This window comes from Leuciscus leuciscus, assembly GCF_965113295.1.
Source record: "Leuciscus leuciscus genome assembly, chromosome: 1".
In the NCBI taxonomy this organism is placed as follows: Eukaryota; Metazoa; Chordata; class Actinopteri; order Cypriniformes; family Leuciscidae; genus Leuciscus; species Leuciscus leuciscus.
The window spans coordinates 35,984,274-35,996,906 of record NC_138725.1 but is presented as its reverse complement, the minus strand read 5'-3'; the positions used below and the strand labels follow the sequence as shown (position 1 = coordinate 35,996,906).

Genomic DNA, 12,633 nt, shown 5'->3' with positions numbered 1-12,633 from the left:
AGCTTGCCTTCATCATGGCCAGATCTAAAGTTGCTCCTAAGCGGAGACATACCATACCTCGATTGGAGTTATGCGCAGCCCTGAATGGTGCTCAGCTAGCCAAACTGCTTGAGACTGAACTCACTGTGGGAATCAGCAGAGTGTTAATGTGGACAGATTCCACAACGGTACTCGCCTGGATCAAATCAGAATCTTACAGATTTAAAGTATTTGTCGGAACAAGGATAGCGGAGATCCAGGACCTTACTGCAGGGTGTACGTGGAGGTACGTGGACTCTGATAGGAATCCAGCAGATGACCTGACCCGAGGTAAAACCCTCAAAGACCTGTCAGTGACCAACAGATGGAGTCAAGGACCAGCATTCCTCCTTGAACCTGAGTCAGCATGGCCACTAACTCCTAGTATCCAACCTCCGGAGGATAAAGTAGAGCACCGTAAGGGAATTTTTTGTGGCATTTCAACAGAAATTATTCTCCCGAGCATTCCTGATCCTGTCACCTACAGTTCCTAGAAGGAGCTAGTAGAGGCAACAGTCCAGAACCTTAAAGCAACCGAACAGCCGTCAGCGGCTGAATATCAAGCTGCAGAATTACTCATCCTCCAGAAATCCCAGAGTGACAGTTTTCCTGATGAGTACAGATCACTCAAAGCTGGGAAGCCTGTACAGTCAACCAGTCGGTTACTTACCCTTGCACCAGAATTCGACGAGTCCAGCCAGCTCGTCAGAGTTGGTGGCCACTTGCGAAGGGCTGAAGGACTGGAATCATCAGTAATCCACCCCGTAGTTCTACATCCTCATCATTTCAGTACTAAATTACTAATCCAGGATTACGACAGCAAACTCTGCCACCCAGGACCCGAGAGAGTTTTTGCAGAAATGAGGAGAAACTTTTGGGTATTGAGAGGACGTGAAGCCATACGCAAGCAGCAGCATCTATGCAAAGAGTGTCAAAAGTGGAAGAGCAAGCCAGTTGTTCCCAAAATGGCAGATCTACCGCCGGCCCGCTTGAGACTACATAAACCACCATTCTACAGGACTGGCATGGACTGTTTCGGCCCATTTCAAATTAAAATCGGCCAACGCTGTGAGAAGAGGTGGGGAGTAATCTTTAAGTGCCTAACTACAAGAAGTATACATTTGGATCTTCTCACTTCTATAGATACAGACTCATTCTTGATGGCCTTAAGGAGGTTTGTAGCCCGGCGGGGCACACCATTTGAGTTAATCTCAGACCAGGGCACCAATTTCCATGGAGGAGTAAGAGAGCTGCAAGAAGCCTTTTCTTCTCTCAGCCCTCACCTACAACAACAGCTGGCCAAAAGGAAAATATTCTTCCGCTTCAACCCACCAAATGCTCCACACTTTGGTGGGGCCTGGGAAAGAGAGATTCGGTCAGTGAAAAATGCCCCACGCACTACCATTGGCTCCCAGGTTGTGACCGAAGAGGTTCTCCTGACAGTCCTCATTGAAGTTGAAGGCATTCTAAACAGCAAGCCACTAGGATACACCTCAAGTAACATAGCTGACATTGATCCTGTTACACCTAACTACCTGCTCATGGGGCGGCCAGATAGTTCCTTGCCACCAGTGGTCTATCCTAACTCATGGGGCGGCGGAGGTGGAGGCAAAGTCAGGTACTGGCTGATCAGTTTTGGTCAAGCTTCGTCCGCTACTACCTACCTACACTACAGTCTCGTAACAAGTGGCATTCTGAGGTCAGGAACATCTCCAATGGAAATGTAGTTATGGTTGTAGACCCACAGGTCCCACGTGCATTGTGGTTAGTGGGCAAAGTTATGAAAACCTTTCCTGGTTCAGATGGCTGTATCAGAGCAGCTGAGATAATGATATGTCTGAATGATAAGATCTACACCCGAACTGTTGCTCGTTTGATTCCCCTTCCTTCTTTCTCAGACGAGGATTTACCTGTCAAAGACTTAACCCCCACAAACTGATTAAGCCTGTAAATGAACAAATATGCTCAGCATATTTGGGGGTGGCAGTGTTAAGAAGACAGCCAATAAGCGTGCTCTTTACTGCGTGACGTCAGTTAGTTTATGCCTGCTGAAGACAGATGAGAGTTACGTTTTCTGAGGCTGAGGAAACAGTAGCAATCATTTTCCATAAAGTGGACATTCCCTTTCGTGAGTCATTGAAAATATGTAAGTTCAATTTGCTGTATTTACTAGGTGACTCTATATTTATGTTAGACAAGTAATTTATGACTTATTGGTCTATTGTCGCTTGCTTGTTCACTCGCACGAGCAGAGTATAGTAATTCCCATGTACAAGTTTATTTTCTGTATTGCTGCCTTACTAAGTTTAATTCTTCATTCAGTGGTTTTAAGTGATGTTTGTAGGTTGTAAACTTATAGTATTTGATATTGTATATTAGTGGATTGTTAATTACTTGTCGATCGTCACATTTACCATGCTGAGTGAAATTAGAATGACCTTTAGCCTACTTTCCTTCCGTGCGCTTCATGCGCCATCTAGTGGCACTGCATAGTACTACAGTAATGTTTTTTCAGTACATTTACTTTGAGAATATGATTGTTTTTTGCCAATTGTGGAAAGTTATTGTTATTACTGTCTTCTCATTGTTATCTTTGTTATTCACAGACCACATCTATATAAATGTCCACCATATGAGACTTTTGAGCAATAAATGCCCTGTGGTCTGACTGTGCTGTCATTTCTGAATAATTTCATTCAGTTCTGGGAACTGAATCCTGCCTCAGGTGTCCTGACTGACACACCAATGCGAACACGCACCCACCTGAACTAGTGCACATATAGAACAAAATCCTTTTCACACTAATAGTACACAATGAAGTCAATTCACCAAGTTTTATGTCAAAAACCAGCAAATAACAAATAAAATTAGCATCAATATGCATTTCAAAAAAGATAAATTACTGACATTTACATTGCACATTAGCTTATCTTTTATTATTAATAGTAAAATTCAGTCCGATTTTCCTGTGGCGTCTGTCGTTGCTATTCTATGGGGTGAGATTTCGGTCACAATTCTGCGCGCGCAATATCACATTTTGAGCGTGCAAAAGGCCATTTCGCACGCGCGTGAACTGAGTTTTGCGGAGAAATGTTCGTCTCGCAGATAAGAAAACATTGCGAGCGAACGAAAATCAATTTTGCATTTAAAATAAGTATTTGGATGTGCGCGGACGTTCTCTTTCGCGTATGCAAAGTTTCACTTTCTTGCTCCTTTCATACCAGCCGTGAGCGCTCTCTAAGCGCAGACGGCTCGCTTGCTCAACACAACCCAGCGTTAACAATATGCCATAATTCCAGCCAATCAGAGACGAGACTGCTAAATTCTGATTGGCTGGCTTGAAAACCAATCACAAGACTCCCTGCATCACCGACTGCGGAAGAGAACTAGTGCAGTTGAGTAAAGTTGGCAGTAAATTCACAGATTCGAACTTCCCGGGTCAATAACTCGTGAGCTAAACGTTGTTACTGCACAAATAACACCTCTTTTTAATCGTAGTAATGTAGACAAGCAGCTACAACCTAATTTTCCTCCAAACGAGCTTTCCCTCGCAGTGGACAAAATACATTGATCTCTATGCGCAGGCGGCAGCGAGACAGATCCGAAGGGACCGTCTGAAAAGTGCAAAACCCGAAAAGCGTTACTACGAAAACAGTCAATAACTTCACTGTCACACACTATAGTGTCATCAAATTCAGTTCACACATCACTGCTGTCCTGATGGTTATACTACAACACTTATTTTGTATAAATATCGTTTTGCATATTTTTTATGATTATTATTTACTGTAATTTCACTGTAATTCACTGTATTGTTGGCAAATTCAGTTCACACATCACTGCTGTCCTGATGGTGGTTATACTACAAGACTTATTTTGGGAAAAATACAGATTTTAAATTGTATATACTATTGTAAATGTAGAAGTTTTATGATTTTTATGAAAAATATTCAATAACTTCACTGTAATTTACTGTATTGTTGCCAAATTCAGTTCACACATCACTGCTGTCCTGAAGGTTATACAACAACACTTATTTTGGTAAAATATATATTTTAAATTGTATATACTATTGTAAATATATAATTTTTATGATTTTTATGATAAATATTCAATAACTTTACTGTAATTCACTGTATTGTTGCCAAATTCAGTTCACACATCACTGATGTCCTGATGGTTATACTACAACACTTATTTTGAAAAAAATTAAAAAAAATTAAGTTGTATATACAATTGTAAATTTATGATTTTTTAAATGATTTTTATGAAAATATTCAATAACTTCACTGTAATTCACTGTATTGTTGCCTAATTTAGTTCACACATCACTGCTGTCCTGAAGGTTATAGCCTACTACAACACTTATTTTGGAAAAATATATATTTTAAATTTTATACAGTTGTAAATGTATAAATGTTATGATTTTTATGAAAACTATTCAATAACTTTACTGTAATTCACTATATTGTTGCCAAATTCAGTTCACACATCACTGCTGTCCTGAAGGTTATACTACAACACTTATTTTGGGGAAAATATATTTTAAGTTGTATATACAATTGTAAATGTATAATTTTTATGATTTTTATGAAAAATATTTAATAACTTAACTGTAATTCACTGTATTGTTGCCAAATTTAGTTCACCCATCACTGCTGTCCTGAAGGTTATAGCCTACTACAACACTTATTTTGGAAAAATATATATTTTAAATTTTATACAGTTGTAAATGTATAAATGTTATGATTTTTATGAAAACTATTCAATAACTTTACTGTAATTCACTATATTGTTGCCAAATTCAGTTCACACATCACTGCTGTCCTGAAGGTTATACTACAACACTTATTTTGGGGAAAATATATTTTAAGTTGTATATACAATTGTAAATGTATAATTTTTATGATTTTTATGAAAAATATTTAATAACTTAACTGTAATTCACTGTATTGTTGCCAAATTTAGTTCACCCATCACTGCTGTCCTGATGGTTATTCAACAATCGAATCTGTGAATTTACTGCCAACTTTACTCAACTGCACTAGTTCTCTTCTGCAGTCGGTGATGCACGGAGTCTTGTGATTGGTTTTCAAGCCAGCCAATTAGAATTTAGCAGTCTCGTCTCTGATTGGCTGGAATTATGGCATATTGTAACGCTGGGTTGTGTTGAGCAAGCGAGCCGTCTGTGCTTAGAGAGCGCTCACGGCTGGTATGAAAGGAGCAAGAAAGTGAAACTTTGCACACGCGAAAGAGAACGTCCGCGCACATCCAAATACTTATTTTAAATGCAAAATTGATTTTCGTTCGCTCGCAATATTTTCTTATCTGCGAGACGAACATTTCTCCGCAAAACTCAGTTCACGCGCGTGCGAAATGCCCTTTTGCACGCTCAAAATGTGATCTTGCGCGCGCAGAATTGTGACCGAAATCTCACCCCATACTATTCAACCATGCACAAGTTTTTGTAGCTAATGGATTTCCACCACCAAAAAACGCTTGCTGTAGCTCTGCTACAAGATTTATTTACAGAGAAGAGAAAAACACCCGTAGTGTTTGGGTGCACCCAAACAAAAATTCATCTCACTGCCCCTGGAAAAAATTTGCGCGTCGCTTCAATTATGAGCGCGCTTTACACACGCCTACATTTGAAATAAATAACTCGAGCATGCAAAAGACACGATATGTGAACGGCCCCTTGGCGAGCTACCTCCAATCAGGCCATGGGCTACTGGTAGTTCGCGAAGGATGTGTTGGAGACCCCTGCTCTATAGAGTGAATCCCCCGTTGTTCCCCCCTTGTCCGTTCCATTTGGAAGAGATCCAAAGGTAAACTGTCCCCAGCACCCCCTTCTCACACAGCTTCTGTGCACGGCACCTTCTCAGCAAGCAGGGGTCAATTTGCCAATACCCCACACAGTGAAATGATAGATAATAGGAAACCGCTTCGTGACACAGAGGATTTCTGTTTTTTTTTTACTGCTCGTGCCGCCTCCCATGTGACATGAAAGAATGCCGCCCCAGGTACTACTGGTTGCGGTGCATTTATGCCCGCAAAGTGCTGCCACCTGGGGGGATGGCACCAGTGGCAAACAAAGACACCCTGACCTGTGTGCAGAAATTGAGGCGCTCCTGGCGAAGAACACAATAGAACCTGTCCCTCCAGCAAGATTCAAGATGCTCATGCAGAAGCGCATCCTCGCGTGTGTTCGCCCCAAGGATTGGTTTGTAGCGATCGACCTAAAGGGAACATATTTTCATGTCCAGATCTTACCTCAACACTGCCCATTCCTAAGTTTTTCTTTTGAGGGTCCAGCATATCAGTACAAGATCCTCCCCTTTGAGCTGTCCCTGTCTCCCCTTGCTTTATTACAGTCGCGGAGATTGTCCTTACCCTGCTCAGGGAAGACTGCCTCATTCTAGCATACTCTTGGGATCAGTTATGCAAACACAGGGACTTGGTGCCTGGTGCATTCAGCCCCTGGTCAGACCTTGTCTTTCTACTGGCCGGAGTGCCCTTAGAACAAGTGAACAGGCATGTTGTTGTTACAACAGATGCCTTCAGAATGGGCTGGGGTGCTGTGTGCAACAGGCTTGCAGCTTCGGGTTCCTGGACAGGACCTCGCCAGCACTGGCATACCAATTGCGTGGACTTGCTGGCAGTGATGTTCGCCCTGCAGCGGTATCGACCTATTGGTCCGCACAAACAACACTGTGACTGTTTTGTACATCAATAACCAAGGCTAGGTACACTCATGTTGCATGTCACAACTCGCATGCCATCTCCTCCTCTGGAGTAAGTAAAGACTTAAGTCACTGTGCACCATTCACAGCCCAGGGAGCTTAATCATGCGGTTCTCTCACTACGCGCTCTGACGACAGCTCATATTCCAGAGAGAATGGAGACTCCACCCCCAGGTGGTCCAGATGATCTGGAATCGATTCGGGGATGCACAGGTAGACCTGTTTGCCTCCCAGGAGTCCTCCCACTGCTAATTGTTCTATTCTCTGACCAAGGTGACCCTCGGCACAGATGCACTGGCACACAGCTGGCCCAAGGGCCTACGCAAGTATGCATTTCTCCTAGGGAGCCTGCTCGCACAGACTGCTGTGCAAAGTCAGGGAGAATGAAGAGCAGGTCTTGATGGCTACGCCTTACTGGCCACATCCAGACCTCTGGAATATCCACGTGTGGTCTCTGGACAGGACGCAAGGACTTAAGTGGCCTACTTTAAAGTTTTAGTCCCCTTTAAAGCTCAGGTACAAGTCAGTGCACACACTTTTCTTTTGTTAAATTTGGCGCTGGGTAGGTTATGACTGTGTGAGAGCAGTTGCCAAATGGGCACGCTGCAGCTTGCGAGCATCTGTGTCTCCGATACTCGTAACACAGTTCAGTGGCTGGAGGGAGCGTCTCTGTTACTGATGTAACCCTCATTCTCTGAAGGAGGAAACAGAGACTTTACGTCCCTCCTGCCAAAGCCCTGAACTACCGCTGAATGGCCTTCGTCAGTATTGACGTAACATCGTTGTTCAAGGAACGAGGGTTACATTAGTAACCGAGACGTTTCATCTGGGCTTTCTTACATTTTAGCTATTCACTGCTTGTATTAATCAGCTTGCATACATACTGTCAGTCTGTGCATTCGAGGTAGGAATTTTTCACTGACTATTTCTGTACCAGGAAACAAGTTTGAATCACTTGCTTTTCCAAAACAATGAACAGATGAGTGGTTACACTACAAATGTAATGCAATCATGTCCATTTCTGATGGCCTTCATATGTAGCCTCAGTGATTTGATCACAAAACGTTTTAGACTCTGTTTACAACTGATTCATTCTCTCAACAAAATTGTTTTAAAAAACACCACACAGCACCACTATTATCTGGAACAAATAGCCATTATTCCTATTGAGGTGTTTAAGGTGTTAAAATGCTATCAATGTACATGAATCAGTTCTCTCCAGGTTTCTCTGAACACTCACCTGTAGTGAATCATCAGTTTCAGAACAGGTCTTCATCTCATCTTTCACTTGTTCATATTCCTCTTTCCACTCCAGTTTTCTTCTGTTTAGTTCATCTTCATGCTGTTCTTCAAGGAGTTTCAATGTTTCTTCAAAAGACTTTTGTTGGTCTTCTCTCATGTTTCTTTCTTCTTTCAGTCTTTTCTCAAAATCTTGTAGTTGTTCTTGTTTCTCTCTTTCAAGTCTCTCTTTCTCTCTGACTATTCCCTCTGTTTCACTCTTGAGTCTCTGATATCGGTCATCAGAAATCTGTTTTTCTCTCTCCAGTCTCTTACTTTCCTCCTCTCTTTGTTTTCTCTCTTTCTCTTGTTTCAGTCTTTCATCTCCCATCATCATCTTAATTGTCTTTTTCTCGTCTTCTAATTTGTTCATCAGTTCTTCTTTTTCTCTGTTCATTTGCTCCACTTTCTCCATCAAGATCTTAATGTTGTTTTCATTTGCTTTATGTTTGGATTGAATATCTTCTCTCTCTCTTTCAAGTCTCTCTTTCTCTCTTACTATTCCCTCTATTTCACTCATGAGTCTCTGATATTGGTCATCAGAAATCTGTTTTTCTCTCTCCAATCTCTTATTTTCCTCCTCTCTTTGTTTTCTCTCTTTCTCTTGTTTCAGTCTTTCATCTTCCATCATCATCTTAATTGTCTTTTTCTCGTCTTCTGATTTGTTCATCAGTTCTTCTTTTTCTCTGTTCATTTGCTCCACTTTCTCCATCAAGATCTTCATGTTGTTTTCATTTGCTTTATGTTTAGATTGAATATCTTCTCTCTCTCTTTCAATTCTCTCTTTCTCTCTTACTATTCCCTCTATTTCACTCATGAGTCTCTGATATCGGTCATCAGAAATCTGTTTTTCTCTCTCCAATCTCTTATTTTCCTCCTCTCTTTGTTTTCTCTCTTTCTCTTGTTTCAGTCTTTCATCTTCCATCATCATCTTAATTGTCTTTTTCTCGTCTTCTAATTTGTTCATCAGTTCTTCTTTTTCTCTGTTCATTTGCTCCACTTTCTCCATCAAGATCTTCATGTTGTTTTCATTTGCTTTATGTTTAGATTGAATATCTTCTCTCTCTCTTTCAATTCTCTCTTTCTCTCTTACTATTCCCTCTATTTCACTCATGAGTCTCTGATATCGGTCATCAGAAATCAGTTTTTCTCTCTCCAATCTCTTATTTTCCTCCTCTCTTTGTTTTCTCTCTTTCTCTTGTTTCAGTCTTTCATCTTCCATCATCATCTTAATTGTCTTTTTCTCATCTTCTAATTTGTTCATCAGTTCTTCTTTTTCTCTGTTCATTTGCTCCACTTTCTCCATCAAGATCTTCATGTTGTTTTCATTTGCTTTATGTTTAGATTGAATATCTTCTCTCTCTCTTTCAATTCTCTCTTTCTCTCGTACTATTCCCTCTATTTCACTCATGAGTCTCTGATATCGGTCGTCAGAAATCTGTTTTTCTCTCTCCAATCTCTTATTTTCCTCCTCTCTTTGTTTTCTCTCTTTCTCTTGTTTCAGTCTTTCATCTTCCATCATCATCTTAATTGTCTTTTTCTCGTCTTCTAATTTGTTCATCAGTTCTTCTTTTTCTCTGTTCATTTGCTCCACTTTCTCCATCAATTTATTCATGTTGTTTTCATTTGCTTTATGTTTAGATTGAATATCTTCTCTCTCTCTTTCAATTCTCTCTTTCTCTCTTACTATTCCCTCTATTTCACTCATGAGTCTCTGATATCGGTCATCAGAAATCTGTTTTTCTCTCTCCAATCTCTTATTTTCCTCCTCTCTTTGTTTTCTCTCTTTCTCTTGTTTCAGTCTTTCATCTTCCATCATCATCCTCATTGTCTTTTTCTCGTCTTCTAATTTGTTCATCAGTTCTTCTTTTTCTTTGTTCATTTGCTCCACTTTCTCCATCAAGATCTTCATGTTGTTATCATTAGCTTCATGTTTAGATTGAATATCTTGTCTCTCTATTTCCATTCTCTCTCTCTCTTGATTCAGTCTCTGATTAAATTCATCCCAAATTCTCTGTTCATTCTGTCTTCTTTTCTCATCCTCTTCTTCTCTTCTCTTCTCTTCTTCTTTTTGTTTCTGTCTCTCCCATTCCTCTCGTTCTTGCTTCAGCTTTTCACTGATCTCTCTCTCTTTCTCCTCTTTCTCTTTTATTTCAGTTTTGTATTGTTCTTCCCTCTCATTAAACTCTTCTTCTCTTCTCTTTCTCTCTTTGTCATGACTCTGTCTTTCATTCTCTATTCTGTTCTTCAGTTTGTCTATTTCTGCATCATATTTGATTTGAAGTTTTTCTCTTTCTGCTTTTATTTTCTCCTTTTTTTGCTTCATTTGCTCAATTTCATGCTCAAATGCCTCTCGTTCTCTTCTCAGCTCATCTCGTATCTGTCTCTGATGTGCCTCTTGTTCTGTTATTTCTTTTTTGAGTTGCTCTTCTCTTCTCTTTCTGTCTTTGTCATGATTATGTCTTTCTTCCTCCATCATCATCTTAATTCTCTGTTTCTCTTCTTCTAGTTTGATCATCAGTTCTTCTTTTTCTCTGTTCATTTGTTCCACTATCTCCATTAGGAGCTTCATGTTTTCTTCTGCTTCATATTTAGATTGAATATCTTCTTTCTTTCTTTTCATTCTCTCTTTCCCTTGTTTAAGTCTCAGATTAAATTCATCCCAAACTCTCTGTTCCTTCTCTTTTCTTTTCTCATCCTCTTCATCTATTTCTTTTCTTTTCTTTTCTATCATCTTTTCTTCTCTATGTTTCTGTTTCTCCCATTCCTCTCGTTCTCTTCTCATCTCTATTTTATATTGTTTATCTCTCTCTCTAAATTCTTCTTCTCTTCTCTTTATCTCTCTGTCATGATTCTGTCTCTCTTTCTCCATCATAATCACCATTCTTTCTTTCTCTTCTTCGTGTTTGGTCAAGAGTTCTTCTCTTTCTTTTAGTTGCTCCTCTTTCTCCATCAGGAACTTCATTGTTTGCTCTTGTTTTTCTCTTTCTATCTGTCTGAACATCTTACACGAGTAGAAACTCCCTCCGTTTGCTTTCACCATGGCATCTATCTTCTCCAGTAGATCAGACACCTGTGTTCGCTCTCCAGTCTGATTATTATTGAACACATGGAATCTGTTTCCACACGCTTCTATAAGATTCATCAAAGGAGATCCTGGTTTTCCCAAACACTGTTCAATGGTTTTGTTCTTCAGACCATCTCCCCTTGTGAAGAGCACCATGGTGTACATTAAAGAGTTTTCACCAAATGTCTCTTGGATGATCTTCACTGATTTTGCTTCTTCTGGAGTGAATCGTCCCAGTGGAATCAGTAAGAGAAACACATGCGGTCCAGGCAGTACCATGGAGATGCAGTTGGTGATTTCTCTCTGGATCTCCTCATTGGTAAGTTCAGTATCAAATAGTCCTGGAGTGTCGATCACAGTAACGTGCCGGCCGTTGATTTCCGCTGTTTCTCTCTGAGTCTCACTTGTAACTGATTGAAAAGATTCTTCTGCTGTAAACGCATCCCTTCCTAAGATGGTGTTTCCTGTTGCACTCTTCCCAACTCCAGTTTTTCCCAGCAGCACAATCCTCAGATCATCTCGACTCTCTTTTGAACCTGTAAAAGAAGAAATGCATTAGTCTTAAAGCCTAAAAACAGTCTTTCACAAGTTTCTGTAATGTGTACAGTGATCTTTTCATATTTTCATAACCCTGTTTGTGAGAGGTCTGCCGTCTACTTGTTTGTCATATCAGACGTATTGCTAAGTGGTTTGTTTGGTATATTGTACTGTAGGGCTACACGATTTGGAGAAAAAAAATCGAATTGAATTTTTTCTGGTTCAAATTTTGTAAAATATTTAAGAATAAATATAGCAATATAATAATTAGAAAATAATAATTATAATATATATATATATATATATATATATATATATATATATATATATATATATTTTTTTTTTTTTGGAAAACTTGATTTATGTAAGACTGTATGGTTACCTTTGCAAGCAGCCTATAACTATAGATATAAATCATTTTTTATTCTTATTTCTATGTTCAATTAGGAGGTCACTCACAGCCTCAATCAGAAGTTCTGGAAGCTCATTATTCATGTACAGTAAGGTCTGAAACGACTCATGTGACAGCATACAGGAGAGAAGCCAGTCAGTTGAGTTTGATTAGTTAAAACATCAGTTAAAACATCAGCACCTTCAGATGAATGAATTTTGTCATTGAGGATTTTTTTTTAAAATGCGGTGCAAAAATCTTGTCTTGTCTCATTCTCGTGAACCCAAACTCGTGTCTCATCTCGTGAGCTGAATGTCTCATCCCACCCCTATTGTATAAAATAATTTATATTATATGACAAGAAGCCACATCAGCTCACAAAAGGAAGTTATTTAAAACACTTGACTGATGTTATGAAGTGGGTTTGTAGTAAAAACATGTTATTAAATGTTCTCATTTGTTGGACAAGAGGTTTACGAATGCTTTGCAAGTTTGGGTTGATGTTTGCTTTTTCAAATTTTGCTTTTTCAAATGCACGTCACGATTAATCTTGTTCCTGAAGATCTAATTAAAGTTTCAACAAAATTTTGAGAAACTGT

At 39.6% G+C, this 12,633-nt stretch overlaps 1 protein-coding gene across 1 annotated transcript in view; it reads right to left on the bottom strand.

The window, feature by feature from the left end:
- LOC309495979 (uncharacterized protein) overlaps positions 1–12,633 on the bottom strand; it is a 40,850-nt gene that overhangs the window by 21,498 nt on the left and 6,719 nt on the right. The window contains 1 exon segment of the mRNA XM_082165901.1: positions 8,002–11,642. Within this exon segment, the coding sequence (XP_082022027.1) occupies positions 8,002–11,642 (3,641 nt within the window).